Here is a 16,199-nt window from a genome sequence, read left to right as displayed (position 1 = left end):
AGTGTTATAAAATAGAAATTGGAAACTTTGTTTTTTCTTGGCAGAGAGTCTCATGACTCTACTCTCATAGTTTTAAGAGACGGTATGAATAGGTTATCTGAGGCCCTCACCAAATCTAAAACATTTGGGGTTTTTTTGAATCAGTGATTTGTAGGGGTTAACAACGTACTTTACATCTTTTGTTATGCCTGTTTCTTGTCTGCTTAACTTGTATGTGATTGATTCTTCATTTTTCATTGGGGTGTATTGTTTTTTAGTTACTAAATAAAAACTAGAGCCCTTTTATATGTATTAGTACATCTAATGTGTGCTTTAAAAGGCAAAATTTTTGTCAGAGAATCTCTTTTCTTAATGTTATAATGATGTAATTATTTACTCTCATTTTAGGCATAAGCTTTTAAAACGTTGTGCAGTAGGACCCAATCGACCTCCCACAATGTCTCAACCAGGGTTCAGTGCAGGACCATCATCATCTTCATCTTTACCACCTCCTGCTTCTTCTAAGCACAAAACAACAGAAAGACAGGAAAAAGGAGACAAGCTGCAGAAGAGACCCTTAATCCCGTTTCACCATAGGCCCTCCGTGGCCGAAGAGTTATGCATGGAGCAAGATGCGCCAGGACAGAAACTAGGGTTGGCAGGGATTGACTCCTCCTTAGAGGTGTCTAGCAGTAGGAAGTATGATAAGCAAATGGCCGTGCCTTCCAGAAATACAAGCAAGCAAATGAATCTGAATCCTATGGATTCACCTCATTCCCCTATATCCCCTCTGCCGCCAACACTCAGCCCTCAGCCACGAGGTCAGGAAACAGAGAGTTTGGACCCACCGTCTGTCCCTGTGAATCCAGCCCTCTATGGAAATGGACTAGAACTCCAGCAGTTGTCTACTCTGGATGACAGAACTGTCCTCGTAGGCCAAAGACTGCCTCTCATGGCAGAGGTCAGCGAGACAGCCTTATATTGTGGGATTAGGCCCTTGAACCCAGAGTCATCAGAAAAGTGGTGGCATAGTTATCATCTCCCACCCAGTGATGATGCTGAGTTCAGGCCTCCAGAGCTCCAGGGTGAGAGATGTGATGCCAAAATGGAGGTAAACTCAGAGAGCACTGCATTGCAAAGGTAAGACAGCCCTCTGCACCACCCACCCATCCACTGGAAGGACATGGGCTCCCTCCCCATCTCTCCCTGCTAAACTTTCAGGTTCAAAATTGAAGTAGGCTTTTCTTTGTCCTTCTTGACTCTGGATATGGAAAATGTTTAATGGTCAAATGCTTTGACCTACATACAGATGAGCACACATGTGATTTAACACATGGGCATATAAAGAACTCTTTATGTCATTTTAGTACACTCTGAATATATTAATACATTTTTGCCCTACTGTTTGTTAATTAAATAATATAGCTTTATGAGACTTTCCATATTGCTATCAGTGCCTTCTTTGTATGTTGACATTTTTGAGGAAGGCTTTGCCAGCGTTCAGGTGTGTGTATCATGTATCTAGTATAATATTTATAGCTCTTTTGAGCCACCCATTCTAAAACTTTACATAGATTATCTCATTTAATCTTCACTGTACCATATTATTCTATTAATTTTATAACTGAGAAACTAGGGCCATGCAGTTAGTAAGTGATACAGATGGAATTTTAACCTAGGCAGTCTGTCCTGAGAACCTGTGCTCTTAAGTGGAATCGATGGACTCAGAGACAAAAACATACATTCTTGACAAAGTATACTAATTTTTATTTAATCATGAATATAAACTGTAAAAGCAAATCACTATATCAGTGAATTTTTAGTTGTTTTTACAAAAAGTTTAAGCTTTGTAAATGCTTTAAGTCATAAATGCTCCTTTTTTTTTTTTTTTTTAAAGAGACTCATTTAACCTTGTTTATCTTGTTTAAATTGTCATTTTGTCTTTTAGACTCTTAGCACAACCTAACAAACGGTTTAAAATCTGGCAAGACAAACAGCCCCAGATGCAGCCACTCCACTTCCTTGACCCATTGCCTCTATCGCAACAACCTGGAGACAGTTTGGGAGAAGTGAATGACCCATATACCTTCGAAGATGGTGACATAAAATACATCTTTACAGCCAACAAGAAATGCAAACAAGGGACGGAGAAAGATTCCCTGAAAAAGAATAAGGTACCATTTAACAGAGAGAGAGTCCAGCATGGTGTGGGTTTCTATCTATGTCAGTACAACATGTGTGGGAAGACTTTGGAGGCAGAACGTTTGAGATAGTCTTGCCTGATTGCTCTGTCCCCATATTCATGCTCTTGGTACTATTGTATTGAACAGCGTATTGTTCCTTTTTATGTCATGGCTCACCTTTGTTTAAAAGTCAGCCGAACATAAATGAAGCCTCATATTTTCCAGACTATAGCTTGTACAGTGCATGTTTCCTCTCATATGCTAATTCTTGTTGGCCTATGCTCCCTATTTCTTTTAAAATATTATTCAGAAGTACCCAAAATGTAAAGGAAAAAATGTTGGTAACAGTATGTATATATAGTTTATCGAGCGCTTCTTATCCTTACTGTGCCAAGCGCTATACCTATGTATTCTCTGGATTAATATCAACTCTACCCATAGACTATCAGTATTAATTTTACTGGTTTCATCATCATAAAAATGAGTACTGGTTGAGTCTGCTGTCTTTAATTTTAAATTTTCAGACATTCTAAAATACTGGGCCATTGAAATAGGTATTCTTGAGAATCAAGGAAGTAAGACAATTATAAGAGGCCAGTATGGTTCAGGGGAATGCTTTTTAGATTGTTTTATACCGATCTCCCTAGATCCAGACAGCTGAATCTGTAATTTAGCATCTAAAATGTTGTTAAAGGCAGCTTTTAACACCATGGCAGGTCTGTAATCAACTGCCACCAGTACTGCTTAGGCATAAAACACTGATTCACTCAGAATGCCCGGTAGGATTGAGGGGAAAGTGGGGATCTCACGGTTCTGTTGAAATTCCGGAGAAAGGACCTATCTTTTATTTCCTTTGGTTGCATAGACCATGGTTTATCATACTTGTGCTCATAACAAGTTCCATTCTACCCTCTAATTCTTTGTGTTCTCCCTCATATTTCACACTTTGGGTTGGTGTTCATGTGTTTTGTTTGGCTGAATTTATTATACAGTCAGAGGATGGATTTGGTACCAAGGATGTCACTACACCAGGTCATTCCACGCCGGTGCCTGATGGGAAAAATGCCATGTCTATTTTCAGTTCTGCTACTAAAACAGGTGTGTACAATGATTATTTGCCTCACTTGGATTGTTGCTAAAATAAAATGCAAAGGAGATGCTTCTCAATGTAAAATTTTATTCTTATTGTAATAAGAATGTCATCTCATCTTTAATATATTTTTCATAGTTTGTTTTTCAGTTCCTTTCAAAACTGATAAACATATTTGGAAATAATTATCTCTAAATTTAACTAAAACCATAGGGAAAAACTCACAGGCAGGTCATGTTCATTGAGATCCGTGTCCTCTCCCCACTCCTTTGCGCTTGGTGGAGTTGTTTATTCTGTGTCTTTTGCCTCCTTTCCTACAGATGTCCGGCAGGATAATGCTGCTGGCAGAGCTGGCTCCAGTAGCCTTACGCAGGTAACAGATTTGGCACCTTCCCTGCATGACTTAGACAACATCTTTGATAATTCTGATGACGACGAACTTGGGGTGAGTTTGCCAGAGCTACATACACAAAAATTGTGCTACGTGAAAGGACTTTATGTTAGTGTTGTAGTATTTCTTTATAATTCGGTCTCCTGAATTTGGGGGCTCTTATTTCGGGTTCTGAATGTTCTTTTTAAATGTCTATATACTGGAGTCTAGTCACGCTGTATAAATCTTGGAAAAGATTGTAAAGGTTATTAGCGTAGTTGTCTACCTCTAGAGTTTTGTTCATTGAAGGATCTTTTTCATTAGTGTATTCCAGTTGTACATATTAAAATCTTTCACGTTTATTTTAATAAATTCTTCTAAATATCACAGGACCACTAGAAATGTATTATGTTGTCCCTTAGGTTTGATTTTTAAAGTAATGCCCACATAACTTTTTTTCATCTAATAAGTCAGAGGTTAGATATGCAAATATGATTTATACTTTTTCAGATCCTGGCATCATTATAGGGGAATAGAATTTATATACATAGAAGTTAAATAATTCAAGGCAGCGTATGATTAAAATGACAGAGAAGAATAATTATTATAATCCTTTGGAGATCAGCTGAAGTAAGAGTCAGGAAATGTGTGTTCTCGTCCTCCTAACCAACTCTGTACCTTTGGGCAAATACAAGTGTCTTTTTTTTCTGGGAGACCTAGAGATGAATAAGATAGGCTCTGTTTTCAAAAAGCTCAGCTTATTAGTTTATTTTTCTTTCATTTATTCACTTATCTACCTCCCTATTCATCCATTTTACATACATTTGTTAATTGATGGTTAAATCCTTTGTGGTGGTACTGAGGCTAATAATTGAGGTTATAAAGATGATTAAATTACCACCCTTATACTTGAGACACTCACAGACGTAAGGAGAAATGGCACATAGAGTTGTAATATACTTATTGCTGTGAGTACAGTAATAGACCTGAATCTGAAGTTGCTGTACATTCAGGTACGAAGTGCCGGGGAGCAGTTTAAGTTAAGGCTTGAAAGTTAAGTAGGAAACATTTCTAAAGCCCATTCTGACTTTAAAGCAAAATGTATCTAACAGATATTATACACCATTACTGTTATAAGTACTTAGAGGATGAGGAGATCATAATGGCCTGGGAGAATGGGTTGTACTTGAAATATGGAAAGACTGGGGTCATTGAGAGGAATGGGGGAGGGACATTAGTTTAAGTGTGGAATGAGCCTTGATTAAGCAACAAAAATGAACTAGATTAGCTTTCAGGGATAAGGAACAGACCATTGGTCTGTTTTTTTGATGATGGTTAGAGACTGATAGGTCTAGGAAAGTTTGGATTTTAAACTTTATCAATATGCGTTCCTCTGAGGGCTACTGAGTATAGAACTGAACTGGCAGAAGGGCTATTTTTTTTTTTTTTTTGGTCTGATCTACAGAAGGCAGGAATCCTCTAATCTGGTAACTTTTGTTGGATTAGAACACTAGAATCTGAATTTATACAGTGGCTACATGAAGGAAAAGGACATGACAATGTGAAAAACTCTGGTAGAAGAAATGACTCATTTCTTCATTGCTGATCCAGGCATTGAATTTGACTATCCACCAGAGGCCAAGTGCTGCCTGGGTTTGGTTTTAAAGATCCAGAGGGTTAGGATAGGTGCTTTGGCAGTGGTAATGGGAATCAAATATGAAAAGAAAAGGAGGTATAAGTCAAAGGAGGAGAAAAAACGGAACAGAGCAAGCATTGTGGAGTGGCCTGCCTGATCTGTTCATGACCACCATCCTGGTAATTGTTTCTGCTCTGGGCCACTGAACTTATTCTTTGTATAAATTATAATTTACTATTAGGCTTAATGAGGAAATGTTTAACTGTTGGGAATATACTTCTAGTAATTTTTTTTTTTTTTTTTTTTTTTGAGACGGAGTCTCGCTCTGTCGCCCGGGCTGGAGTGCAGTGGCCGGATCTCAGCTCACTGCAAGCTCCGCCTTCCGGGTTTACGCCATTCTCCTGCCTCAGCCTCCCGAGTAGCTGGGACTACAGGCGCCCGCCATGTCGCCCGGCTAGCTTTTTGTATTTTTTAGTAGAGATGGGGTTTCACTGTGTTAGCCAGGATGGTCTCGATCTCCTGACCTTGTGATCCGCCCGTCTCGGCCTCCCAAAGTGCTGGGATTACAGGCTTGAGCCACTGCGCCCAGCCACTACTTTTAGTAATATTAACATGCAAAGGAGAATTGGACATTTTCAATCAAATTTTCATTTCTCTGAGTGTTTTTGCTTTACTCTGATTTTTAATCTGGCATTTAATCACATGAGCAGTTTACCTTAGAATATATTGCTAATCCATCTTACTACCTGTAAATGGAGTTGGGAGGCTATTGGCTGAGTTGTCATCTCCAGGTGTCTTTGAATTTAATTTTAATTTTACATTTCAATGTTGTGACATTGTATAAGTTTAAATAAATAAAAGGCCTTCTATTTGTAAAAATCATTTTTGCTTTATTTTATATTTTATTTTAATTCATCACCAATTCATTTAATGTTAAAGATAATCTTGCCCAGTAATGCACTGGTTTGTTTTTGAATAATCAGAGAAAAACCTCTTGTGAATATTTCAGTAATTTTACAAAATAAGGTTTTTTTGGTGAAGATCAATTTTGATATTTTGATAGTTATTTTTTGTAACTAGGTACAGAAGATACATAGTTTGTTGTGATAAATGAATAAAAAAAAAAAGGTTTGGAGGGCTTGAGATTATGCCTTTTAGCTGCCTGCTTCCAAGTGTAAGGGAAACCAGACCAATTGTCAATTACTGCTGGAGGCACCACCCTAATGTAACACTGTGTCCGTGAAAATTGATGTGGGAGGGAAGAATTGCTTAAGGTCTGCAAGCTCACCTTTGATGGCACAATCTGCCCTCACAAGATCCATTCAACTCACTATTTCTTACACTTGATAAGCTTGTAACCATCTCCTTTGTTTCACTATCTGTTGGTATTTCCAGAAGTTCACCTGGTAAACGCTTCTACCAAGAGGCATCTACCAATAGACTACATTAGGAAATACTTGAGTGCTGCCGTACTTATATACACATCACTCTGTTTTAATAACATCATCTGTTCTTAGGCTGTATCACCTGCTCTGCGCCCATCAAAAATTCCTACAGTTGGGACAGAAGACCGACCTCTTGGGAAGGATGGAAGAGCCGCTGTTCCTTATCCACCAAGTAAGTAGAGAAACTTGACTGAGCCATTGTGGCTCGCTGCCTGTAACTTAGATATAATATGCTCATACTCAGTGGTGCTTTATCTTTATCTGAAATTCCCCTTCCTTTTGACAGAATTCTAACTGTGAATTAAAACCTGTACAAATTGGTGTTCTGAGATGGCAGGCAGCTAATCATATACAGAAACCGTCTTAATTTGAATTCCTTTCCTTTGTTTTCCAATTAAGAATTAGCTTTTTATAGCTTAAAATGTAGAAAAACATGTTTCAGGTTTGTTTTTCTAATCGCCCTTTCCTAGTAGAATAAATGCTGCACAAGTGATTTTTCTTTTTTTTTTTTGAGACGGAGTCTTGCTCTGTCGCCCAGGCTGGAGTGCAGTGGCCAGATCTCAGCTCACTGCAGCCTCCACCTCCCGGGTTCACGCCATTCTCCTGCCTCAGCCTCCCGAGTAGCTGGGACCACAGGCGCCCGCCACCTCGCCCAGCTAGTTTTTTGTATTTTTAGTGGAGACGGGGTTTCACCGTGTTAGCCAGGATGGTCTCGATCTCCTGACCTCGTGATCCGCCCGTCTCGGCCTCCCAAAGTGCTGGGATTACAGGCTTGAGCCACCGCGCCCGGCCACAAGTGATTTTTCAAACTGGTATTCTATTATAAGACTGTGTAAAATGTTTCTGTTTTTATAAATGTAATTCACTCAAGGATACTGGATATTTGATTTCAGGCATCCTTTTCAGGATGCATACTGAAGTTTTTGTGTTTCCTTTTGAGATCAACTAGTTTTATTATATATGCTGACAAAGAAAGGAACCTCCTTTTTCTGAGTATGTTCTTTGCCCTAAGAAACCACATCATTCTACAAGAGAAAAGAAAGTCAGGGTAGCTTATGTGGATACTCTGAAGCAGAAACATAATTCCATTGCAAATCATTCTTTAACACCTTCTCATTAACTTCAGCTGGTAATGAGAACAAATTGAGGGGAAAAACCACCATGTCATAGGGATGAGTCAAAAAGCTTTATGAACCTATAAATGTAGTGCTGATTTACTCAAATCTAGAAGTGGGAAGTATACAGAGATTGGATTTTGACAGCTTTAGTGGATCCATAGCTTTTTAAAATATGCAAAGCTTTCTCAAGCGTGACATGGGTGAAAATGAATAATGATAGCCAGCCAGTTGCTGTAGTTTTTTTAATTAAACATTTTTCTTGTTTTATTACTCTGCACTGCAGAATTTCACAAACACGGAACTTCACAGATTAAAAGAAACAGTATTAAAATAGATGTGTGTAGGTCAGATGTTTTTCCTCTTTGAATCAATTGGTCATTTACTCTTTTTGACATGACGTGATACGTAGTGATGTGAAATGTTAGAATGTCTGATCACTCAGCCAAGGCTTTTCACTCACAGACATCCTGCTAGTTAGCGGCGTTGCCCAGTGAAGTATATTGTGTGCTCTATCCTTTTTCTCATTTCTATCCAAAAAAGACTTATTTCAGAAAGAAGCTACTCAAAATTTAAAATTTTATGATAAAGTACACATTATAAAAATGAATGAATTTGAAATGTAGCACAGAATATTAACACCAGGAAAACCCAGATATGCAAGAATCCAGAGGATCGTTTTAATGTGTACAAAGCATATATATAAATATGTATTTGTGAGAGCATATGTATTTGTGGGATGGGGTGGGGGAGTGAGGGGAACACACAGTATTTCCTCCCAAGAAATGACAATGAAAATAGCCTGGCAAAATATTTTAATCTCAGCAAAAGCTTTTTGGGCATTGAGTTGGGAAGACAAATGTATTATAAAAGTCAGTGTCGGCCGGGCGTGGTGGCTCACACCTGTAATCCGAGCACTTTGGGAGGCCGAGGCAGGCGGATCACAAGGTCAGGAGATCGAGATCATCCTGGCTAACACGGTGAAACCCCGTCTCTACTAAAAATACAAAAAATTAGCCAGGCGTGGTGGCGGGCGCCTGTAGTCCCAGCTACTCAGGAGGCTGAGGCAGGAGAGTGGCGTGAACCCGGGAGGTGGAGCTTGCAGTGAGCAGAGATCGTGCCACTGCACTCCAGCCTCAGTGACAGAGCAAGACTCCGTCTCAAAAAAAAAAAAAAAAAAAGTTAATGTCTATCCTGTAATCCCAGCTACTTGGGAGGCTGAGGCAGGAGAATCGCTTGAACCCAGGAGGCAGAGGTTGCAGTGAGCAGAGATCATACCACTGCACTCCAGCCTCGGCGACAGAGCAAGACTCCGTCTCACAAAACAGAAACAAAGCAAAATTAATGTCTAGAACATTAATTCTAGACATTAATTCTACTGTCCAGTAGAAATACAAAGTAAGCCACAAATGAGAGCCACATGTGCAATTTCACATTTTCTAGTGGCTATTTAAAAAAAATAATAATATACAGTATTTTATTTAAGGATTCAAAATATTATTTTCACATGTAATTAGTATAAAATTGCAGTATTTCACTTTTTTTATATAAATATATGTAATGGTTGTACATATTTTACCTTTTTTTTTTTTTTGTATGAAGTCTTTGGAATACAGTGTATGTTTTACACATGCAACCCATCTCTATTTGGTCAAGCCCCATTTTGGGTGCTCAGTAGCCACATGTGGCCAGTGCATATTGTGTTGGAAAGCATAGGTTCCTAATTACTCATTTGTGAATGTAATGCTGAAGACAGCAACAGTGACAAATAGGTTTACTTTAATGTGAAGTTTATGTTAAGGTAGTATTGTGTTATAGTAAAAACATGTTTTTATTAGATTTTATTATTAACCACTTTCTTACAAATTTTTGTATTTGAAAGCACATTAGTTTAAAGTATGAGTCTTTGAAGAGACAAAAGGAAAGAGTTGGATTTTGGGATTGGTTCATTTGTTTATTTTCTTACTGTTTGGAAGGGACTTGGGCATGTGCTCTGGGGTGAGGAGAACACTAAGAAATCAGTGATGCTGCTTGGTTGGGGGTCTTCCATCCTGTACATGAAGTGCTGGGCAGGAGCAGGTGGGTGTCTTATGAGTTCCCGCTGAAGTGCAGAGGTCTTGCAGGATGGGCAGGATGGGAGAAAGTAGAGCACTGTGGGTGGTACAGCTCACCTGCAGTCCGTCCTGGTGGCTGTCTTCACCCTTGCTTTAGCCATTTTCTGGGAAGAAAATTGAACAGACAAATCATGTTTCTATTTTGGAGGACCAAAGTGTTTCTTGGAGTCTCAGTGTTCTTCCTGCTTTACCCACTGGTAAACTGGTACATAGGATAGGATAATCTTGAAGTTGGAAAGAGCAATAGGATAGGAAACTGGTACAATAGGAGTCCAGTTCCCTTTTATCATCTTAGGGTCATATATTCTCAGAAATTCCCATAACTTGACAGTAATTCCATCTTTTTCCAATCCAGGTTTGGGAGGGAGAATTAATTTGTACTGAATTCATCATTTACTGAATGTTTAGATGTTCGCAGCAAAGTGTTCACTTCTGAGCATACATTATCTCATTTAATATGCTCAAAAAATATGAAGTAGATATTTTTCCCATTTTACAGATTAGGAAAATGAAGCGAGACAGACTGAGTCTTCCTTAAGAATATCTGATAGTAAGAACGATAAAGACCACTTTATAAAGTGGCTCTCTCGGAGGTAGAATTTCATCTCTGCTTTTTTGTTGTGTTTTCTGTTTACCTTTGATAAAAATGAACAGGGTGGCTGAGGCTTTGAAAACTGAGATATATGCATGCGTTCGGGAAGATCAAAGAAGTCAGCTAACCCTAAGTCGGTGGAAATGCTTTTACTATGTTTCTTAGAGGAAATGTAAAAACAAATTTAATAGAACCATTTTTTTTTTTTTTTTTTGCAAAATCTTGTGTCGTAGTCGGATACTTATAAGTTAAAAAAAAAAAAAGGCTATGTTTAAGCTCACCCTTTTAGTTTAAAGAGAATTTATACAATTTCTCTACCTCATAAAGAGCTACATTGGCTATTAAGATTTATGGCAATGTGACTTTGAAGATTTTGTGAAGCAGAATTATGTTTTAAAATATAACACTAATTATATTACGGTTTTGTAGTAGCTGTTCTCAGCTTGGGAGGAGGAATAGGGACTAAAGGTTAAAGGTGATGGATTTATTTCAAGTGTAGATGAACTTTTTGTTTTTTGTTTTGTTTTTTGAGACAGAGTCTTGCTCTTTCTCTGAGGCTGAATTGTGGTGGTGAGATCTCGGCTCACTGCAGTCTCCGCCTCCTCAGTTCAAGAGATTCTTGTGCCTCAGCCTCCTGCCAGCATGCCTGGCTAATTTTTGTATTTTTTAAGAGACAGAGTTTTGCCATATTGCCCAGACTGGTCTCGAACTCCTGACCTCAAATGATCTGCCTGCCTTGGCCTCCCAAAGTGCTGGGATTATAGGTGTGAGCCACCCCACCTGGCCTCCAATGTAGACTAACTTTATATTAAGGATCTTGACTTTGTTTTAAAGAAAACTTACTGATCTGGTTCCTGCTACATTTGAAGTCCTGTTTTTCCACCTCAGAAGGTATCGGTTATGTAGTGTCTCAGATAGTTCTCTGCCAGTTTCTTGTTTGGCTTGGCTCCTGTTTCTACTTCTATAAATTTTTAAGGTGACTTGAAGATCAGCTTGGGAGTTTTAGAGTTTTTACTTCTTCTTTTTTTTGGAAGCAGCAGGTACTTTTTTTGTGTAATGAAATGAGATACAGATTCCTGTTATAGAAAGTAAGTAGCTGTGGAGCATCGCTAATGGAAATGAATATTGGAATTAACAACCCTGCTGATTGGCCTCTCCCTCTCCTTATTTTGCAAATAGCTCTATAGGCCAAGAGAGGCTAAATGATTTAGGATTATACAGTTTTTTCACTTAGAAACACAGTAAAGATTATGTAATCCAGAAGTTCTCACCTTTTCTTCTGCCTCCATATGCTGAGATGTTTGAAAGCTTTCCTCTCTCCCCACAAACAAAGCAAAGCAAGTAGGCCCATTGAGAATCATCCATCTAGCACTGCCTTCCCTGTTAGATGAAGGAACCGAGGCCCCAAGGGAGGAAGTGACCTGACCACGGCAGAGCTATGTCCCCAGCACCTGGACTGTGTAGCCCAGAGCACAGCATGGTACATTTAATGTACATTTACATACATAATGTACATGGTATGGTTACTCAGTGTTAATTTCTGATTTGGAGCTAGGAGTCAGATCTTAGTCGATTCAGTGGTTATTATTGGTCTGTTTAAATCTTGAAGTTGGAAAGAGCAATAGGATAGGAAACTGGTACATTAAATCACTGATTTAAAAACCTGTGGCTCCAAACTTACAAAATTTGCTGCATAGGCCACCCCCTAGTGGCCAAATTTTACAACTACAACTTGCTTTTCAGTATGTCTACTTTTTAAGAATCAGTGCCTTAATGAGCTACTGTAGTGATAATTTTTTACTACAGGTGTATTAAAGAATTTTTTTTTTTAACAAAGAAGTTCAGAATTGCTGTTTTAAGTATTTCTTAAAAGAAACTGTGAAGTTTGATTTTAATACCTGTCTGGAGAAAATATGGAACTGTTTCCCCAAAAGAGCAGCTGTGAGTTTCACCAAAAGAGCAGCTTGTAAGTGTAGTGGATTTGTCAAAGTAGCTGAGTAATCCTCTTATATATAAACCACAAGTCTGGCTCCAAACAATTTTTATTTTTTGTAATATTTTATGCATACTTGAAAGCAGGGATAGAGCTTTAGTAGTGGTAACTATCTAATTGCTTCCACTTTGTTTAATTCCTCTACTTAGACTTTTCAGGGAGTCAGTTGTTGGACGAGAAAGGTAAGTTATGTAGACTGTTCACTGAATTAATGTGAAGCCAGACCATAAAACATCGAGAAGTTAGTGATAAAGACCAAGAAAAGTCCAGGCTCAGTGGCTCACACCTGTAATCCCAGCACTTGGGGAGTCCGAGGCAGGCGGGTCACTTGAGCCCAGGAGTTTGAGACCAGCCTGGGCAACATGGTAAAAACCTGTCTCTACTAAAAATACAAAAATTAGCCAGGCATGGTGGCACACGCCTATAGTCCCAACTACTTGAGAGACTGAGGCACAAGAATTGCTTGAACTTGAACGCTGGAGGCAGAGGTTACAGTGAGCCAAGATCACGCCACTGCATTCCAGCCTGGGCGATACAGTGATACTTTGTCTCAAGAAACAAAGCAAAACAAGACCCAGGAAAAGGTAATTCTCTGCTGATGGCCGCCTTCTTAGAGACTTCCATTATTAATACTCTTTTGTGAACTGATGTGATCATTTAATTAGCACTATTTTTTGCGCCAAACAGTGTGCCTGCCTATAAATTAGGACTTTTTAGAAGCCCTTCCTATTAAACAAAATTTTTTTATTTCTTATTTTTAGCAGTTGCAGACTTGCAAAGGATGTTTCCCACTCCACCATCTTTGGAACAGCATCCTGCATTTTCTCCTGTGATGAATTATAAAGATGGGATCAGCTCAGAGACAGTGACAGCATTAGGCATGATGGAGAGCCCTATGGTCAGTATGGTTTCAACACAACTCACAGAATTCAAAATGGAAGTGGAGGATGGATTAGGAAGTCCCAAGCCTGAGGAAATTAAGGTAATATTCAGTATATTAACATTTCCAGGGCAGAGTGGTTTCCAAGTGGATTCATGTACATCTACTTTAAAATGGCATATCATGCATATCATCTATGTGCCATATATACATAAGTTCCTAAGAATCCTTTTAATTAGAACATGAGGCACACCAGTGAGCATATTAAATAGTGTCTTTTGATTGATTTAACATTTCTGTGTTAGCATTTTCTAGTGATCAAAGGAGAGAAATACTGAAAAACGATCATTTTGGTTGCTGTTTTTATGATAGCACTATGCCACTGTAGTATGTTCTACAGAGTTTACCAGTATTAACACTGACCCCACTTTATTGTCATAGGACTTTTCATATGTGCACAAAGTTCCATCCTTTCAACCTTTTGTGGGATCCTCCATGTTTGCTCCACTGAAGATGTTGCCGAGCCATTGTTTGCTACCTCTGAAGATACCTGATGCCTGTCTGTTTCGGCCTTCATGGGCAATTCCTCCTAAAATTGAACAACTGCCCATGCCCCCTGCAGCCACTTTCATTAGAGATGGCTACAAGTATGTATAGGCATTGTGTCATTTACTTGCCATATTTGATGCAATTTTTATCTTAACTAAGTGTTTGTTAAAAATGATGACAAGGTCCGGGCATGGTGGCTCATGCCTGTAATCCCAGCACTTTGGGAGGCCGAGACGGGCGGATCACTTGAGGTCAGGAGTTTGAGACCAGCCTGGCCAACACGATGAAACCCTGTCTCTACTAAAAATACAAAAAATTAGCTGGGCTTGGTGGCGGGAGTCTGTAATCCTAGCTACTCGGGAGGCTGAGGCAGGAGAATCGCTTGAACCCAGGTGGTGGAGGTTGCAGTGAGCCAAGATCACGCCACTTCTCTCCAGCCTGGGTGACAGAGTGAGACTGTCTCAAAAAGAAAAAAAAATGATGACAAGTAGCATATCATATGAAACTTTCCTTTATTGGTCATTCATATTTTTGTGCAAATTACTTTGTGCTGGAAAATGTGCATTATTTTCTAAATGAAATTTTGTATGCAGACAGTCACTGACTTACAATGGATTTACTCAGGAGTTTTTGACTTTATGATGATGTAAAAGTAATACACATTTAGGAGACACTGTACTTCAAGAACCCATACAACCATTCTGTTTTTCACTTTCAGTACCGTATTTGATAAATTACACGAGATATTCCGCACTTGATTGTAAAACAGGCTTTGAGTTAGATGATTTCCCCAATGGTGGGCCAATGTAAGTGTTCTGAATATGTTGAAGACAGGCTAGTGCTAGGTGTGGTGGCTCACACCGCAGTCCCAACACTTTGGGGAGGTCGAGGCAGATGGGTTGCTTGAGCTCAGGAGTTTGAGACCAGCCTGGGCAAATGACGAAACCCTGTCTCTACAAAAAATACAAAAATTTAGCTGGGCATGATAGCGTGTATCTGTAGTCCCAGCTACTTGGGAGGCTGAGGCAGGAGAATCACTTGAACCCACGAGGCGGAGGTTGCAGTGAGCTGAGATTGCACTACTACACTCCAGCCTGGTCGACCGAGTGAGACCCTATCACAGAAACAAAGCTAAACTATGATGGAATCAGTTTTCCCTGTGACAAATAATTTCTTAATAAATGAAGTTATTCGAATGATGTGAAAGACCACAAATTCAGATTTCTGCTGTGATCAGGTAAGCAGTATATAGATGAAATGGACGGGGTAAATGCAAAAGCGTTGGTACTTCTAATGCTGAGCACCATTGTGGGTGACAGGAGGAGAAGCGACTGAAGTCTAGTGTGAAACCCCGTTTAAAGGGGTGTTTGCTATTCAAGTGCAGAGGGTTGTTGTCAGGCAGGACTGGGGTCATTGTGGTCAGATCTTTCTGTTTTTGAGGGTCACTTGAAATCTGGATTTTTGTATGTTTTCCTTTCTTTAAAATGTTGTCAGCTAGAAAGTTAAGCTTAAGGAACTAATAAAACAAATTTGTGGTCCCACCTCAGCCTGTGGGCTGCAAGTTTGTGACCTTCTGTAAAATCATCCTGATGAAGTTAATTTTAATGTTATAACAAATAAGGCTTCCTGCTTGTGTATATAAAGTCAGTGTCAGAAAGAAAAACCGTGACAGAAAAGTACAGAGGAATCCTAGACTTAGGAAGCTACCGTTACTGTATTATAATACTGAAATTCCTGCCTTGTAAAAATTATATGCATGACCTTAAATGACCATTTTACATGGGTCTTCCCTTTAAAATGAAGTAACCCTGCTCTGCCTCCCACACAGGACTTTCACAGTGCTTCAGCAACTAGTGATTGTAGAAGTACCATGGAAATAACAATACACCAGCAATATAAAGAGCGTGCTGAAAAGCACCCTGAGCACCTGGCTGGTGTGCTGCTGCTGTGCTCCAATTGTACTCTAGCTTACTCAGCTAGATCCTGGCACAACACAGCCAGAACACCTTGGCACACGCGTAAGGGGTTAGCTTAGCACATACAGTTGCTAATAAATGACATAGCAGTTTTAAGAACCCATTCAACAGTTTAATCTCTTTCATGCATACAGGATTCCCCAAAAAGGTCATATGCAAGCTTTTGCTGTATAATGGCTTAAATAATTTAGGTCATTATTTAGATCTATTACATGTTTCATTTGCCATCCCAAAGATTCTTTGTGTTCTTAACTGGCTCTATTAGTACAACCTTATG

At 39.2% G+C, this 16,199-nt stretch overlaps 1 protein-coding gene across 1 annotated transcript in view; it reads left to right on the top strand.

Annotated features, from left to right (window-relative positions):
• Positions 1-16,199, top strand: part of MED13L (mediator complex subunit 13-like) — a 327,824-nt gene that overhangs the window by 274,967 nt on the left and 36,658 nt on the right. Inside the window, exons 10-16 of the mRNA XM_011928703.1 lie at positions 388-1,119; positions 1,928-2,153; positions 3,155-3,260; positions 3,573-3,697; positions 6,776-6,875; positions 13,279-13,499; positions 13,839-14,044. Coding sequence (XP_011784093.1) covers positions 388-1,119; positions 1,928-2,153; positions 3,155-3,260; positions 3,573-3,697; positions 6,776-6,875; positions 13,279-13,499; positions 13,839-14,044 — 1,716 coding nt within the window. The remainder of the gene's footprint in view (positions 1-387; positions 1,120-1,927; positions 2,154-3,154; positions 3,261-3,572; positions 3,698-6,775; positions 6,876-13,278; positions 13,500-13,838; positions 14,045-16,199) is intronic.

The sequence above is a fragment of the Colobus angolensis genome, unplaced genomic scaffold (assembly GCF_000951035.1).
Source record: "Colobus angolensis palliatus isolate OR3802 unplaced genomic scaffold, Cang.pa_1.0 Scaffold79, whole genome shotgun sequence".
NCBI classification, from domain to species: domain Eukaryota; kingdom Metazoa; phylum Chordata; class Mammalia; order Primates; family Cercopithecidae; genus Colobus; species Colobus angolensis.
This window is presented reverse-complemented; position numbering and strand designations above follow the sequence as displayed.